The 19,122-nt window shown below is 38.0% G+C and overlaps 1 protein-coding gene across 13 annotated transcripts in view; it reads left to right on the top strand.

The window, feature by feature from the left end:
• Cask (calcium/calmodulin dependent serine protein kinase) overlaps positions 1–19,122 on the top strand; it is a 352,639-nt gene that overhangs the window by 298,432 nt on the left and 35,085 nt on the right. For all 13 annotated transcript variants that reach the window (XM_057758918.1, XM_057758916.1, XM_057758917.1 and 10 more), the window contains 4 exons: positions 5,554–5,742; positions 13,935–14,013; positions 15,829–15,914; positions 18,463–18,531. In XM_057758918.1, the coding sequence (XP_057614901.1) occupies positions 5,554–5,742; positions 13,935–14,013; positions 15,829–15,914; positions 18,463–18,531 (423 nt within the window). The remainder of the gene's footprint in view (positions 1–5,553; positions 5,743–13,934; positions 14,014–15,828; positions 15,915–18,462; positions 18,532–19,122) is intronic.

Here is a 19,122-nt window from a genome sequence, read left to right as displayed (position 1 = left end):
TTGTCCTTGATATACCAAAGCAGGAAAATAAAAAGGTTCGGTGCCCTATTAGTGCCCACATTTGAATAATTACAACAGGAGTGAATTGCCCTGGATATTTATTATCTTGTTTCTAGATATTGCATATGTGGGGACCAGATTACAATTCATTCCTCTCCAGACATTATGTCTTCTATGGGATAAGTATGATTTAAGCTCTAAATTCAGGCAGGACTGAGGCTAAATTCCTTCCTTCTGCTGTGAACTGGCTCTGTGAACTCAAGCTCAACCTTAGTTGGAGTAAAAACTACATTGATATGTTTACTGTACTTAGACTGTTTTCTGCCTGACATGTGCTTAATACCTCATCAGTGTTAGCTAGTAAGAATTAACAGTTACCCACAGTGTCTGTCATCTGCCCGTGGTCAGAGCTGACATTGTAAGCTCAGGAAAACACTGAGTACAATAGTAACTGGCCCATTTGCAAGTAGGTTCACCTCACCACTCACTGCTCTTTATGTGCAGTTTATTCTCCACAATTTTAAACAAATCTATCTGACTATAAATTCATATATAACCTGAGCCCATTTCATAGAATTATTTACTACATTTCAGAGTAGTAAATCTTTTTGGAGGTGAAGGAGACTAAATAAATAAATTAGCATAAGCTGGGCGGTTGTGGCGCACGCCTTTAATCCCAGTGCTCGGGAGGCAGAGGCAGGCGGATCTCTGTGAGTTCGAGACCAGCCTGGTCTACGAGAACTAGTTCCAGAACTAGCTACGGAGAAACCCTGTCTCCAAAAAAGCTACAGAGAAACCCTGTCTCGAAAATACAGATAAATAAATAAATAGATAAATAAATAAATAAGCAAGCAAGCATATACCCAAATAAGACCTTTTTACAGGATAAAGTTTTTTCCAGAAATCATTAAAGCTCACACAGACCAATTCCTCACAGCTTACCTACCTTTTAAGCCTTGATTTATTTTGCATTTCTGAACTTATAGAAAATGTGTGTGTTGTGTTTCCCTATCAGTAAACATTTTCAGAAATAATAATTCCCCAAAATCTTTGAATACCTAGCACAGTGCTTATAAAACACCTTTATTCATTTATCAAACATCTAAGTGCCTACTGTGTCCCAGGTGTACTGTGCTAGCCACCAAGGATCTGGTAGTGAACAGGAAAAACATAGTTCCAACCCTCATGGAATTTCCCATTTCAGTGAGACTGCAGGCTAGAGGTAGGAACAGACTGAACATATCAAATAGCATGGTAATTTTACACAGTGATAATAACTCTGAAGAAAAGATTGTAGATCAGTGACAGAAGTAACGTGTCAGCTATTCTATATCCATGGGGGAAGCTCTTCTGAAGGGTTAGCTAAGCTGAGACTTGTTACAGGAAGAGCTGGCCCCCAAACATCCAAACAGGAGGAAGAAGCAGAAGGAAGTTCTGTAGGTTCGAGGAGTACAGCTAAGTCGTTAAAGATTGGATTTAGTAAAACGGAAGAAAGTGACACAGAAATGCTTACAGAGCTTGGCAGAGGCCAGACCAAGCTCTTCCAGACCATAGTAAAGAGTCTAGAGTTTTCTCCTGATTACTTAGGAATTGCACTGAGTGATTGCAAGCAAGAAAATATGATGCAATCCATGCTTTCTAGGCCATTCCTGTCATCCGGCATTTGATAGGCTGAGGTGGGAGAAACACTGCCAGTCTGAGTCCAACCTGAGGTACATAATATCAGGCCAGCCTGTCTCAAATGAAGGGGTGGAAAATTCTGGAGCTCACATGTTGTAAACAGACTGTAGGAGAGAGACCCATTAGAAGACATTGAAAGAAATGATGGAGGCTCAGAGAAAGATGGGAGTGGTGACAGGTTGCCCACCTGTGGCAGGTGGTAGAGAACAACACGACTTGCTCATAATTGGAATGTAAAGTTATGTGACTATCCTCCTTAGTAGAAATTTCCCTGTGAGATAGACATTTATTTAAAGTCACCCACCTAGAAAATGCCCTCCCTAAGGTTCACATCTTGCTGGCTCCAAAGCCCAGACTCTTAAACAGCAGACTATTTGTAATGCTGATGAGTTTCCCTGGAGGCTTAAATAAGCTTATTGGTAATTCTTAAATAAGCAAACATGTGGATAATGTCACTTAAAAGAAATAAAATTCTAAAATATATATTACATAAGCTTTTAAGTACTAAAGTTTTCTGTCTTATGTATATTTTAATAATGATTTTTAAAAACCCTGGGCTTTTAAAAATAACAACAACTAGAAATAGAAATATTTTAATAAGTGTGATATTTTTGTTTTACCAAAGTTCCAGTATTTTATACTTAATTTGCTCAGTCATCTGGACTTTGCTTTCTAATCATTATAACCGGAGCATTTAACTTTCAGTTAAAACACAGACAGTTTGAAAGTATTTGCAATAACTTAAAGGAGAGAAAATAAAGGGAGCTAGTGGGATGGCCTGGCAGGTAAAGCCTGACAGCCTGAATTCAATTCCTGGAACTCACATGGTAGAGAAGAGAACCAACTCCTGCAAGCTGTCCTCTGACCTCCACATGTGTGCCATGGCAGGGTGGCAGGGGTGCGTGTGTGTGCACAGAAGACAAGTAGACAAATGTAAAATAATGGGAGAGAAAAATAGGAGGAATTTAAACTCTGTATGGCAACCCAAACCTGCTCTCCCGCACTCAGGGTGCCGAGTCAGAAAGGGTGAAAATACCAGGCCAAACTTTCTGTAGCAAAACTGTGTCTAGAAACAAACAAGCTAGCAGCGATTTCAGCTTAGTACTAAGTGTTCAGTCACACCCCATATGACATTTAAAGGAAAATATTTTTGCTTTCAACTTTGACTTTACTGTATTTGTAGCCAACTACAACAGGTAAACTTTTTTTAATGTCTCTGTCCTATGAAAACCCAGGAAATGTGGAATGGAGAGTAAATGACTAGGAGCTAAATGAGTAGTTACCCCAAGCTTTCGTTACCCAACCTGGTCGATTCTTTTTTTAACCCTATTAAGCATTCTGTACATGTTTCCCTTTCCTGTTTGCATGTGACTTAGAGCTGGGGATTTAGTTTTATTTTGTGCCAGCAGTCATTAATAGCAGCAAAGTCTGGTAAATATCAAGTATGACCATATTTGGTGATATAATTTAAACTTTTTTTAAAAAATATTTATTTATTTATTATGTATACAATATTCTGTCTGTGTGTATGCCTGAAGTCCAGAAGAGGGCACCAGACCTCATTACAGATGGTTGTGAGCCACCATGTGGTTTCTGGGAATTGAACTCAGGACCTTTGGAAGAGCAGCCAGTGGTCTTAACTGCTGAGCCATCTCTCCAGCCCTAATTTAAACTTTTTAAAAATTCAGTTTGGTACTGCTTTATGATTGAGGACTTATTCTCCCTTATAAGTAATACATTAAATGCAAGTGCCTGTTTATATAACGTTAAAGGATGAATAGAAGACACCTACAAAAAAAGCATAAACATTTTATCCAATTCATGAGACTTCGAGGCTGACCTATCCCCATGACAGTTTGCCTGTGTTTACCAGTCAAAGTGTCATGAGTCGTAAAAGATATCTCTCTACTTGATATGATGAACCTGACCTTAACAGATGACTTTTTCTACTTTGGCCCATTCTTGATTTGGCCTCTCTATTCTGAATCTTAGCTTTTTTAGTGGCTAGCTACAATTAGACCACAGAAAGAAGGATTTGCACAAATGGTCCAACCTTCTACACTTGGTAGCTGTGGTTTGCAGGGCCCCTGCAGAGCTCTCCTCTAAAACTGTGTGCTGTCAGTGCCCTTTAGTAAGCGTCACCTAAGCCTGCAGTTGAGAACAGCAGCCTGGGATTGTGGCAGTACTGACCTTTTCCGTTAGAAATGGAATAACTGGATTACTCTGGACACCTACTGATGACAACTCAGCACCATCTCCTTTCTGGTTTTAACACATCATTACCTTGTTTTTGCCTTGTATGCATGACTTTAAAATAGCTAAGTCATGGCTCTGATAAGCCTTTTAGGAAGTGATTTCAAATGCTGAAATACTATTTAATTGCATTTCATTATCTGTACATATCTCATTACCACACATATTACAGCTGGAAGTCAAACTAAATTTAGAATTAGCATATACACACTAATAGATGTATTAGTATAACTGTAGAAAGTTTCAAACAGACTAACAATAGTTACTTGTAAATTCTCTTTGAGCTAAAATTTCTCATGCTTATTAAAAAGGGCTTATGACGGCACAAAGCAGGAAGATATCCTTCTGTAGAGAAACAGATGAGATTTATTATCAGAATTCACCAAGATGACATACAGATGTCAGCAGAAAGAAATCATTTTTCTTTGTTAGTGAGTTTTGCAAAATAAATAAGTAATCATTTTCAACTTAGGGGAAGAGGTGTAGTTCAGTTGGTAGAGTGCTTGTCTAGAATTCACAAAGCCCTAGGTTCCATCCCCAGCACCACATGCACCAAGTATGGTGATGCACCCGTGTAGTTCTCAACCTTGGGAGATAGAAAGAGAAGGCCAAGGTCATCCTTTCCTACATAGTGAATTCAAGGCCGACCTGGAATACATGAGACCCTGTCTCCAAAAAAAAAAAAAGTTAATAATTGTCAGATTTATCCAAGAGCTCCAAAAAACAAAAGGACTCACACGGTGGAAGTAGAGAACTGCTCCCACAAGTTGTCCTTTAGCCTCCACATGAACATCATAGCACGTGTGTACTCACACATGTGTGCACACTCATGCACACATGGATAAATGTAAAAACATTTCAACTTCCAATTTTGAGTTTTATATGTGTGATATTTTAGAAAATTGTTGTCTTAAGTACGTCTGTACAGTTTAATTTTATTTCTGAAACCATGTTATAAATTATGTTCGTCCTTTGGCTGTATGAAGATATCATGGTAGACATCATTGATGTCACTGTATAATTTTGGCTGTATGAAGATATCATGGTAGACATCATTGATGTCACTGTATAATTGTCCACTCAGTTATGAACCTGAAGTTTATGGGTCCTCCTCGATCCTTGCTTCTTCCTCATTTCCATTATCAACATACTATCATTCATATCCCAGAAGGTATTTATTCAGTGCAGGAATTATTACACAATGTCTTTTAAATTTGATTATTTTAGTTTAAAGCCCCAGTGCTAATTTGCTGGTTATTTTTATAAATGTTCTTTCTACTAAATTATTTAAAATTTTAGTATTTCAGTTTTTATTTGAACATGTGAGTTAGATACAGTTTTACAGCCTAACACCAGATGCTACCTCTAACCCTGATAATTGATAGGCCCGTCCATTCATTGGTTTGCTCCCTTACTTGCTCATTCTATTTTTAAAAAGAAATCCATCTATCTTGATAATTTGGCACAAAGAAATTGAGGTAGTTTAGAGGTATGGTTTGTTTTGAGTTACTGTAAATGAAAAAATACTTTTTGAGAAGTGATATTGCATATGTTTATATAGCATATTTCTTCTAGAATGATACTATAACTAATATTTTTCTTCTTTCATAAAAATGCCAGGCCTTACTTCAGACTCACGATGTAGTGGCACATGAAGTTTACAGTGATGAAGCGCTAAGGGTCACACCTCCCCCGACCTCTCCCTATTTAAATGGTGATTCTCCAGAAAGCGCTAATGGAGACATGGACATGGAGAATGTGACCAGAGTTCGGCTTGTACAGTTCCAAAAGAACACAGATGAACCAATGGTAAGTAGGAAAAACTTGAGTTACAATCAGCTAACTCAACCTGTACAGACTGCTACTCAAGGAGGAAGGGAAGAAGGTGGAATGGATGGTTCTAAAGAAATCAGTTTCCTATAGAGGTTCAAAATAATATTAGAATTGAAATTAAATATTACATATTCAGTCTGAAAGTATACAATATGTGAAACCCAAAAAATGTTTTATATTTAAAATGAAGATACTATTAAAATATTGTTACACAGATCATAATGGTACCCTACACATATAGAAATTATGACTGTATTTAGAGTCTTTGCATATAATGCTTGAAGGGGGCTTTATACACCTACCAATTTTTCCTTTTAACAAGCTGTTTTCTGTCTAATAGGAATGAGCAGATATTGCTTCATTTATTAGACATACTGGCCATCACACCTCTACTGTAACAATTACTTTTCAACTTTCCAAGAAGAGGTACATTACTCCAGAATGTAAAAACAAAAACAAAAAAACCTCTCATATAGCAAAGAAAGAGGCAATTTGAAGAATTAACATTGTAACAGGTTGAGACCCACAGGTTGAGAACCACTGCTTCAAACAGTAAGCACACTAGAGAAAAGCTTACCTAAATAACACGACTGGCTTTGGAGAGAAAACTTATTTGTATCAGACACAATTAACAGTTTACAATTCATAAATATGTAGTCAACCTTCATTATCTGTAGATTCCCTATCTGCAAATCTGCCTGTTCACGATCACACCTGAAATCTCCAGAGCCAATGTGCAGCGCTTTTCTGTTGTTGTTGTTGTTCACTTGTGGACACAACAACGTGACAGAATTTCAAGTTGCCCCCTGTGCACACGATCAGCAGAAGTTGAACAGGGTGAGGCTGTGCCTTCTTGTCTCATATTTTAATTAATTAATTAATTTAATAAAAATTCCAGTACTTTCCATATTTTTTGCTTTCACCAAAATTTGAAGAAAAGTAATTCAGAAGACATTCAGAGACCTGAATGGTGTTGCTAAAATAAGATTTCTTCCATTCACATCAACCTGTTTATTCATTTTTTCCCATGCTGAGGCATGCAGTTGGCAGAGAAGTGGTACTGTACCTCCACTCATTCTCAGAAGCATCATAGATGGAGATGATCAGAAAGGGCTCTGGGGTGGTCACTGAGCAGATGGAAAGGATGGGGAACTAAGGTGATGAGCAAACCAAAGAGCCTGTGCAGAAGCCCGGTAGTAAGCAAGCAGGGAGAGTGGGACCACACAGTAGTGAAAGACATGTTATGGTGTCCGTTCTTTAGCCTAAAAACAGCAGAAAGCTATTGAAGGTTTTAAGCATGAAACTGGATTAGGTTTTCATTTTAGATTTAGCAATCTGAAAACTGTATTATATAGATTCTAGAGAGACTAGATAACAAAGCAGATCCTGCCATGGTACAGGGGAGAGATAATGGTACTCAGAACTAGTGGAATGTGTGTCAAGGCAGAAAGAATGAAAGAGCCAGGCATGCTGACACATGCCTGTAATCCCAGCCCTGAGGGTATGAGAAAATCGATTTAATAGCAAATTTCAAAGCCAATTTTGGCTACTTGAGATACTATCTCAAAAAAATGAACGAATGAAAGTAAATCCATGAGGCATGTAATAGGTTGCAATGAAAGAAGCAAGAATCAAGGATGACCCTGAAACTTGAGGGTTCATACAATTGAAAGCATAAGGAGATAATGACATTGTGAAGAAGAGCACTGGGCAACCTTCAGGTTTAGAGATGGGAGCATATTTCTAGTGATGAAGACATTCAAATATATGCATTTATCTTTTATTCAAGACTTAAAAACACAAAATACCTACTTAAGAAAGAAGAACAGATCTGTGACCACAATTTCCAGAAAGCCCTCAGTTCTCTGTATTCTTGTTCATTGTTCTTTGTCAGTTGTCTACCATTGTCTCGCAGCATACAGGGGGGCATGCAAATCAGGTACCTGTTCTGGTGCTCTCTAGGCTTAGCAACCCTTGGTCTTAAGAGTATGTGGCAACAGTTTTTGAGGCCTTGTGCATCTCATTTGATATCCATCAGGTTGTATACTTCTAGAAGCACACTGACGAAATGACCCTGAGTTCCCTCCAAACTGTGAAAGTCAAAAATTTCATCCATTCATTTCATACTCTGATTTGCCCAATAAGCAAATGTTAAAAATCCATGTGATACATTGCTGCTTTAGATCCCTGTGATATAGGGGCAGACAAGATATAGCCATATCCACATATCCACTTTCCACAGGGTGGTCCATGCTAAGGAAGTAAATTTGCAGTTTAGCACAGTTTGGCAAGACTAAACAAAACTAGAGCCAAGAAAAGGCTGTCTGGAAAGGAAAAGAGGTAATGTCCAACCAAGCAAAGCAGACAGAAGGATGTAAAGGACTATAAGGAAGTCCCGGAATACCTTGTGATCATATAATCTGAAGCAAGATAATGGCAGTTGTCTTTTCAGTGAGACTGACTATACAGATTGAGGGAAAGTACACACATTTATCCCTGAGTTAGTTTTTTCAGAAAGCAAAAATGACCTTGAACCACTCTTTAAAGTCTCCTTTAAAAGGGTGTTCTCATTTGTGATCTCAATGATAGCGTATTTTTCACTGGCTGCCTTGTAAACAGGAATAGTTTTGTGTAAAATATATATTAACAATACTAGAATATAGCTACTGCAGTTACTATGGTCATTTGCCTATTTGCTTGTCTTCTTCATAACTCTGAATTACTCTAAAGATTATATCTACATAACCTCTTCTGCCTGGGGACCGTCTATAATGCATGCATTTCCTAAGGGTAATACACTTCCTCTATACCCTATGTTTTCCCCAGTTTCTAACACTGTACTCACAATTGTTTCTCTGTTGACTGGGACTCCCATAGTTAGAAATGACAAATAACCTACTTGAACTAGCTTAACAAGAAGGGAAAGGCTTTTTTCTGTAAGCAATAAAAGACAAGGAATACATGCCACCACCACCCCAATTCCTCAAGCTGAGCCAGTATTTTCCCTGGAGTTTATGATCTTGGGAACCGAAAGAACATGAGTCAATTCTTCTCTGCAAAGAAATTTTGGGGCAGACAGAATAAAAAATATTGGCTATACTTGGTTTGAAGTAAATTTCCCTGGCAATGAAGATACTGTCTGACTCCTTTAGTACTGTGCCTAAAAGGGTATCTATAACATAGTAGGTTCTCATCCATGTTAACTGAGTTAATAGAGAAACCTGTTAGCTTTAAGGGTGGAATCTCTGTTGTGCCATCATTTCCCTTATGAAACTCAGTTTGATGTACACATTTATTTATGGCATTTTCCAGAATACTACTCTAAGTAACCATATATGCTGATTGAATGTACCAATTGGAAATGAAACCTGAACATTACAGTTGACTGTTAGTACCAAAATCGTTTTGATAAACTATACCATTCACAGTACTTTCCTACTCTTTCTGAGAGCTTCAAAATAGAAACCATGCAAAAATATATCTTGTGGCATGGTTCAAATTAAGCTAGAATATAAATTCTCAGATAACTCCATGAAGCTTTCTGACAGAACACCATTTTCCAAATGTTATTCAGTCCAAAACTGAATGCCTACTACTAACCACTTCAAATTCAAGAACACTATCCTATAAAGTGACCTTGTTAAAACATGCACAATTCTGATCTCCATTCCCATCCACGAATATAAATCTAAAGAGCACTTAAGAGTCAGCATTGTTTAACAGCTTCCTGTGTGATTGTTAGGATCAACCAGGTCTATCTCAAAAGCATGTTTATGGAAGTTTGTCTTTTGATAGGGAATATTTGAAAAACAAAATGTAAATTGGCTTTAAATATAACCATGAAACTAAACTTGGGCTTCTGGCCCTCTCATCTGAAACAGATGAAATTAGGACAAATATATATATATATATACATACATACATACATATACATATATATATTTGGATTTTCGAGACAGGGATTCTCCGTAGCTTTTTTGGTTCCTGTCCTGGAACTAGCTCTTGTAGACCAGGCTGCCCTCGAACTCACAGAGATCCGCCTGCCTCTGCCTCCTGAGTGCTGGGATTAAAAGCGTGCACCACCACCGCCCAGTTTAGGACAAAAATTACAACCGAGAATGGTTTTTGAGATGTTGGACATCAAACAACAAAGGACAGAGATCTCTGAGAGAGCAAATGCAAAGCCAGTGACACCTGTAACTGTCTCACCTTCCTGCCATCAGAGTTTCTAGGCCACTCCAGGGGGAGGGAGTTCAGAAGCAAAGCAGGCAGAGTCCCTGAATTGAGGGAGCAGAGCTAAGAATCCTAGGGAGACCAACAAAGGTGTCTTCCAAAAATGGGCCAAATATGAACAGCTGTAGACACACCAAAGTTAAAAGACTATAACTTTTTCCCATATCTCTTAAGTCTCATTAAAAATACTTTGCATGGGGATGCACAACAGATTACAAGGGTAACACAAAAGTCAAGTATAAAGAAGTGGCTATGTACTATCAGAAAGTTCTCATACATGAAGTAGTGTAGTATCACTCAAAGACAAATAGGTAGGTTAAATACATATCCTATAGTAAAGCCAAATACAGCCACCGAAGCAGCAACATGAAGGGTTACAGCTAATTTGGATTGGGGGAGACTGAAGAGATGGCTCAGTGAGTAAGAGTTTGCTGAGTTGGAATCCCCAGATGTGCTTGTAATTGCAGCACTGGAGATGAAGGACAGAGGAGAATCACTAGGACTTGTTAACTGTCAGCAGAGCCAAAATAATGCATGATACAACATAATGAGAATAATCCACAAGAATACAGAAAAAGACATTAAAAGGAAACATTAGAAGAAGTGGAACATAAAAAGAAGATATATTTATACCAAACTATGTAGCACAAATAATAAAAACCCAGAGACAGATATTGGGATTCAACCTAAAGATCAGAGAAGCAAAGCAACCAAGCCACTAAAGAACTCTTACCTGTATGAAATCTTCAGACTGAAAAGAAAGCTAGTTCCTGTCTCATCCTGCCTTATATTTCTCTCTAGTGCTGGGATTAAAGGTGTGTGCCACCACTGCCTGACCTCTATGACTGACTAGTGTGGCTGTTTTGTGTTCTGATCTTCAGGCAAGCTTTATTCATTTAAACAAAAATGAAATATTACTATAAAACTATGTTAACAATCATACTAAATCTTAATAGTCTAAATTATCCTATTAAAAAGCAAAAGGTTCACAGGCCTTTAATACCAGCACTCTGGAGGCAGAGGCAAGTGGATCTCTGTGAGTTCAAGACCATCCTGGTCTACAAAGCAAGTTCCCGTACAGGCAGGGATACACAGAGAAACTCTATCTGGAAACCACCCCTGCAAGAAAAAAGATGACAGAGAAATTCTGTCTGGAAACCCACCCCTGCAAGAAAAAAGATGAGATTGTCTGTCAAATTGGTTTTTTAAAAAAAAGCATTCATCACATTCTGCCTACAAGAAATGTGCTTTATGCAACAAGAAAAATTGTTTCAAAATAAGTATAGAAAAGCTATACCACTATAACATTATTAGGATGAAGGCTGAAGTTGCTATATTAATATCAGAGTTTATTCTAGGACCACAATGAAGGTAACTTGAAAATTAATAACAGAGAAGCCAGGTATATTGTTACACACCTGTAATTCCAGTGTTCAAGAGGCAGAGTCAGGAGGATTGTGGATTTGAAACCAGCCTGAGCTACACAGCAAGAATGTGTCAAAAATAAATAAAAACTGAAAAGAAAATTTAAAAGACTTGGAAAACTAAGTAACACAATTTGAAGTAACCCATAGATAAAAGAAAAAAATCAGAAGGTAATAGCATTTTGCAGTTAATGAAAATTAACTACACTGTGTCAAAATTTGTGTGCTACAACTGAAATAGTACTTAATAAGGAGACATATGTAACACTAATATTTAATATTTCTAATATTTAAATATATATTAAAGAACAAAAATCTCTCAAATTACCAACCTTTTCTCAGACCTCCACCTTTAAAAAAAAAGGCAAACAAGAATAAATTAAAGCCAAAATTAGTAGATGTAAGAAAAATCAATAGAAATAAATGGGAATGATGATATATTGCAGTGGTGAAGTGCTGGCTTAGTATCTATGAGACCTTACATTCAATCCTCGGTACTGAAAAAAAAAAGTAGAAATCAGTGGAATAGAAAACAGAAACTCAACAAAATCAATCAAACAGAAGATCAGATTGTTCATGAAAATACTAATATCTATGTTCATTTCAACAGAGTATATACTAAAATATTTTTGGGTTTTTGTTTTTTTTTTTTTTTTTTTTTGGTTTTTCGAGACGGGGTTTCTCTGTGGTTTTGGAGCCTGTCCCGGAACTAGCTCTTGTAGACCAGGCTGGTCTCGAACTCACAGAGATCCGCCTGCCTCTGCCTCCCGAGTGCTGGGATTAAAGGCGTGCGCCACCACCGCCCGGCTATACTAAAATATTAACACAAAAAAACTATCGTGCTGTCTGTAGAAAGATGATATACAAATACATGAAATGTCCCAAATCCTTTTTTAAAAAAATGTTATGAGTAAGTGGAGATTAAGTCTGAGATGCTGCTTCCTTTGTAACTGCCAGAACTGGAAAAGGTGCAGTGGAGGGAAGTATGAACAAGTTATTGTGTGGAAACAACGCAGTACCATTCTACAGAGACAAAGATTAAGTTATTTGATAATATAACAGATGGTAGAATCTCAAAATAATTATGATAAGTTAAAGAAAGCAGCCAAAATGAATGTGGCTCAATTTCTATTTTTTTTATTCTTTTTTAATTAAAATTTCCACCTGCTCCCCGTTTCCCATTTCCCACCCCCTCCTCCCACATATTGCCCCCTCCGCCACTCCCCTCCCCCTATCCCCACTCCTCTTCTCCTCCCCCCACTCCATTCCCCCTCCCTCTCGATACTGAAGAGCAGTCCAAATTCCCTGCCTTGCAGGAAGACCAAGGTCCTCCCACTTCTATCTAGGTCCAGGAAGGTGAGCGTCTAAACAGGCTAAGCTCCCACAAAGCCAGTTCATGTATTAGGATCGAAACCTAATGCCATTGTCCTTGGCTTCTCATCAGCCTTCATTGTCCGCCATATTCAGAGAGTCCATTTTCATCCCATGCTTATTCAGTCCCAGTCCAGCTGGCCTTGGTGGGCTCCCTTACCTATAGTCGGGAAAGGCCCATCAGTGGTTGGTTGGGCATGAGTGTAGAGCATAGAGTAATGGGAGTAGATTACCAACAAATAAGAGGAAACCTTTGGGGATAAGACACAATTACCATCTGATTGTAGTGAAAGATTCACACATGCTTACATATGTTAAACTTAGAAAATTTTAAAGTTTGAAATATTTTAAGTGGGTTATAAAATAAAAGTTTTTTTGTAGAATATAAAGGATATACCAATAGAATATACCCTTGGCAGGAGTAAAAAAATTTTAAAAATAGTTGGGAACATAAAAACAAAGGGATGTGAGAAATAAACATAATGAAAAGATTAAAAAACGCTATATAAAATGCATGCATGCCATTCTAGCAATAAAAACACCAGCAAGTAGCATTTCTGTCATAGAACAATTTTGTGTGTAAAGTAGTAGACGATCTTCATCTTCTATATTTTCTCTAATGATTTCATAACTCTTCTAATTATAATTACCTACAGTAAAATCACAAATAGGAAATAGTGCTTTCTGGAACCAGACTAGCCCCTCTGAATGTAGGTGATGGTTATGTGGCTTGGTCTGTTGGGGGGACTGGCAGTGGGACCAGGTCTTATCCCAGGTGCACAAACTGGCTTTTGGAGCCCATTCCCAATGGTGAGATACCTTGCTCAGCCTTGATACAGGGGGAAGGGCTTGGTCCTGCCTCAACTTGGTATGCCAGACTTTGTTGACTCCCCAAGGAAGGCCTTACCCATTCTGAGAAATGGATGGGGCATAGGAAGCGGGGAGATGGGGGGTGAGAAAAGGTGAGGAAGGGGGAACTGGAGTTGGTATGTACAATGAAAAGTAAATTTTTTAATTAGAAATATATGGAAGAAAAAAAATAAAAAAAAAAAAAAGAAATATATGGAAGAAAATAAAGTAGTGCTATCATTTAATTGTACCCTTACCAACTTTTTCTTTCTTTTTTTTTTTTTCTTACAGGGAATCACTTTGAAAATGAACGAGCTAAATCATTGTATCGTTGCGAGAATCATGCACGGGGGTATGATTCACAGGCAAGGTGCGTTCCATTTGTAATTTTCTTAACTTTCCTTAACTCTTCCTGCACATACTGAAGGAAATCATGGGGGGGTCTTTTTTGTTTTATGATTCAAATGAAGGAGCTCTTTGTCTTTGTGCTTCAGTCATTCTAGACCACATTCCTGAGTTCCATCCCCACCACCGCAAATGAAATGAAGTAAAATAAAAACTCCAAGTACTGTTTTATCTGTATCCCACAAATTTTTATATGTAATTCGTCAGTGTTCTTACATTTCTATTATAAGTTTTCATTGGTCTATAAGTGATTTAGAAGTGTTTTTATTTATCATATTTGAAGAGATTTTCTAGACATCTTTCTGTAATTTACAACTGACTCAATTGTGTTGTGGTCAGAGTGTGGTCTGAATGACATCATTTCTCAGAGGTTTGTTAAGACTTTCCTAGTGGCATAGCACTTTAATCATTTTTGGGAAACTTTATGAACAACCTTTATTTTTTTAACTGTTGCATACAGAGTTCCCTATATAATAATTGACTTAGTATTGTTAATGTTTTTGTTAAAATCTTCTATGTGTTGATTAAATTTTTGTATGTATGACTTACTAATATTTAAATATCCATTTATAGTAGTAGAGTATTCTAATGTCTACTTAAACCTTTCTTTGGACATATATATTTGACTATATGAATTAGATCTATTGACCTCAAATTCACTATGTAGCCAAGGGTAACTTTAAACTTGTAATCCTCCTGCCTCTACCTCTCGAGTGCTGGGATTAAGGTTGGGCACTACTGTGACCAGTGTTGATCACTGTTTTTGATAGAGTAGCTCATTAATGTTTGTTGTGATGATTCTACTATCTTGCTCTCCTTGTTCATTTGGGGGGGATTTTTTGTTTGTTTCATTGCCCCCTATTTACTAGTTTTAAATTTCAGCACCCTATTTCTGTGATATTAATGGGTACCTTGAAATTTAAAGCTTTCTACGTATTCAAATTAAACAATACCTTTATTGTGTTTCATTTCTGTGTGCATGCTCACATGTGCACTCCTGCACACACACAAACATTCACACATACACATGCCACAGTGTGCATGTAGATGTCAGAGGACAATTTGCAGGAGCCAGTTCTCTTTCCACCACGTGGGATCCAGGTATTGAACTCAAATTGTCAGACTTGGTGGCAAGAGTCTTTTATTGAAGGCCCATATTTCCTTTTATTTATCTTATTCTTCCTGGATCTGTATAGTAACACTTTCACCAGTTCAAAAAAAATTCAGCTGTTCAAACATTTCCTCTTCTTCATGTTCTCTGCTCTTTCTGAATTTAAGTTACTCCTATATTCCATAGCTTTTTAAATATATTCTTTATTTCTTGTTTCCTGTTTTCCTTATGTCTTTGTTTCTATGACCTACATTTTATGTAATCTTTTATTTCACCTTAAAGATCACTGAACTGCTCCTCAGCCATGTCTGAATTCTTATTCAGTTTACCCATTTATTAGCTTATATCATCATTTATGTTTTTGTTTTAGAAGTACTAGTCATTTGTGTTATTTTGAGTTCTGTCTGCTCATACCTAATAGTCTCTTATTGGGTTGTCAACAAATTTCTGTGGCCATCCATTAAAACTGTGCTTTCTGAAAGTAGATCTGTCTGTTTGGATGGTTTTACTGTGTAAAAGTTAAATAATTCTGCAGCCAAATATGACTCTGTCTCTGAAACATTGACTTTTAAATATGTAACTTATTTTCCTATTACATTGATACCTTTGGCTTTTTGTTATTATGAGAACATTTACTCATTTGATGTTTATAATTGTGTGATATTTTAGGTACACTTCATGTTGGTGATGAAATTCGAGAAATCAATGGCATCAGTGTTGCTAACCAAACAGTGGAACAACTACAAAAAATGCTTGTAAGTAATGAGAGCTTCCCCTTTTCTAAGATTAGGTTTTAGTTCATTAGCTTAGATGTTGCCTTTTTATTACATTTACTGATTATGTGTTTGTGTGTGAGTGTGCTTGCACACGTGTCTCTACACATGTGGAGTTCAGAGGACAGCTTGAAGGAACTGGTTCTCTGCTTCCTCCATGTGTGCCCCAGAGATTAAACTCAGGTCATCAAGCTCTGTGGCAAGTGCCTTTACATGCCAAGCCATCTTTTTTACTTATTATGTTTTTAATTAAAATATAATTACATTTCCCTCCTTCGCTTTCTTGCCTCCATCCCCTTTTGTAGACCATTCCCTCAATCCCTCTCACTCATGGCCTCTTTCCCTTTGCTATTATACATGTATAAATGTTTCTGTATATAAATACAACTTGCTGATTGCATTAAATGTTAATTGTATGTACATGCTTTCAGAGCTAACCACTTAGAATTGAATGACCAAGTGGGAGGCTTGTCCCTGGGAATGAATAATTCTACCCCTCAACAGTCTTAAATTACCTGTAGTTCTTTGTCTAGGCTAGCAGCACCATGTGTTGTTATAGCTTCAGTGCAATGGCTGTGCCTTAAGCTGCTGCTATTTCAGCCAGCAATTATGACTCCACAGTTACCTACCTGCTTCTCTGGCCGCAACCTGGCTGGAATTCTGTTCCCATAGGCAAGGGCTCTGTTGCTGCCACTAAAGGTAGCTTTAACTAAACCTCTATCATTCTGTTTATAAATAAGACTTGAGATCCAAAGACTGGGGTAAAAGTAGAGAGAGAGAGAGAGAGAGAGAGAGAGAGAGAGAGAGAGAGAGAGAGAGAGAGAGAGAGAGAGAGAGAGAGAAAGAAGCAACTAGCTAACCTTCTGTCCTTGTGGGCCTCTCCCAAAGAGAGCATCCTTCTGCTCCATCAAACAAATAAAGCTCTCTGGCACTCCAAATCCCTCCCCACTGCTTCTGGTGTGTCTCTATATCTTCCAGGTGCCCTCTGATACTCTCTGATTACTTTATGTCATCTAGTTGCTAACTCAGCCTCCTGACCCAAGCTTAATTTTATTTCCCCCTTCCATGATAGCATGTCTATCAATGTTCTCATTGTTTCTGTCTTGTTGCTGAGCCATGTTGACAGCACCATTAACTTATTTTGTTTAAAAACAATACCTAATATAGGGAATGGAGAGATGGCTCTGTGGGTAAAAGCACTTGTGGGAGTACCTGAGCTTGGATGCCACACTCATGTAAAAAGCAGGGCGTGGTCTCACCTGCCTATAACCCCAGTATAGTATCTGGTGGAGACATGAGGGTAGCTGGGGCTTGCTAGCCACCAGCCTAGCTCCAGGTTCAGTGAGAGGTCCTGTCTCAAAGAAATGGGGCAGAGAGTAATGGGGCAGACCACTCCACATGTTCTTCTGGCCCCCACAAGCATATGCACATGGGTGCTGACACTTTCATACTCACATGCACATACACCGAACACACACAGGAACCACATTCTCACTCATACTTAACACATACACTAAATAAATAGACATTTAAAAACAAACACTGTTCTTCAGTCATAATCAGAATGCTTCTTGTGCCATCATGCATGTGAAGTTGAACTTATGCAATGTTCATTAAAAAGTGACAACCAGGGAAATGTTTTAATTGCAGTGGAGTTTGGAACCATTTTTCCTGCCTTTAGCAGTGTGGGCTTTTACACTGTTCATCCTTCATCTGTTTCTTACCAACCAGATATTTATAAAAAAAAAAAAAAAACCTTCCCAATGTGTACTCATGTGAACTAGTTTCTCACTGACCTCAAAAGACTCCTGACATAAGCAGTATCAGAAACCTCTTTCCTGTTTAGCTGAGTCATGGCCAGCTGTAGAGTATCTCTCCACAGCACAAAGGAGAGGAAAGTCACTATAGGCCAGGTCATTATTGACCATACTCAAAAAATCTCTGTACTGAAATTAGACCTTCAATAAAAAGCATTGACATCTGTTGACAGACCCCCATCTGTGTCTCTGTTGTAGCAAACAGAGGGAAACATTTGTTTTCTGCCTTGGGTCCTTCTTTCTGCTTCCCATGTAATGAATGCCTATTAGGCATGAAGTAAGCATCCAAGGCTTGCTGCCATAAAAAAAGTTTGCCAAAATTCATAAAGTATAAAAGCAATTTTATGGTGGTAGCATCAGAAAGTAGCATATTAAATAGAATTTTTATGTAAATAGTCTCTTGTTCAGTTCAATGTATAGTCATCATTCCTGTAAAGTGTGTCATTTCGACTCTTGCTTATTCCTATCTACAAAAAGAAAACCATCAGAGATCTCTATGACCACTCACTGCTAGGTATGAGACAGTCAGCCTTGGCTTCACCGGACCTTTCCCAGAAACTTCTCCCAGGGACCTGAGTGGTTTTTGCCTTGTAGTGAGTTTTTATTTTAGGGCTGTGTGCTGTCAAGTGGTGTGTACGTTTTGAATGGTTTCTTCTGTGTTTTTGTGTGCAACATGTGTTTGCATGAGAACTCTCCTCTTTTCTTCCTCGCAGAGGGAAATGCGGGGGAGTATTACCTTCAAGATTGTGCCAAGCTACCGCACTCAGTCTTCATCCTGTGAGGTAATAACTCGAACAAGCCTCCCCCATCTCCTGAGTTCTTAACTAACTGTCTGCTAATGGCTGAATGTTTTTGCTTTCTGGAAAATTGTTTCTGCCTGTGCTGTTAGATCACTGCACACCAATTTTACAACGAAGATAACGGAACAGAGGAGGTCCCAACCACCTCCTTGGCCCCACTTCCATGCAGATATCTTCAGCCTTTCTGCAGCCAAATCTAAGCCAAATATAGAAAAACTCCACTAACAGAAAAACATGAAATCCCCGAGGCAAAAAAATACAGTAGTATTTTCAGGAAGTCCATTCACAAATAGTTCTTCTTTCCAAGAATCTGAGACGAGATCAAGTCCTGTTGAGACACTGCTGTTTGAATGACTGCAGGCCTTAAGATGAGCATTACGACCCTGGGGAATTGGTAACTGACTTCACTACAGGGTTGTGGGCTTTTGTAACCCTTCAGAAAAGTCTGCATATGTGAAATGTTAAGCTACTCCTAAACAAATACCTTTTGTAGAATAACAGCCCCAAAGTTTCTTAAAACATATTTATCCTCTTGCAAATAGAGCTCTTTCAACTTGCATTTTTTTCAGTTTT

The sequence above is a fragment of the Chionomys nivalis genome, chromosome X, assembly GCF_950005125.1.
Source record: "Chionomys nivalis chromosome X, mChiNiv1.1, whole genome shotgun sequence".
Taxonomy (NCBI): domain Eukaryota; kingdom Metazoa; phylum Chordata; class Mammalia; order Rodentia; family Cricetidae; genus Chionomys; species Chionomys nivalis.
Note: the sequence above shows the minus strand (reverse complement) of the source record. Positions and strands in the feature narration are given on the sequence as shown.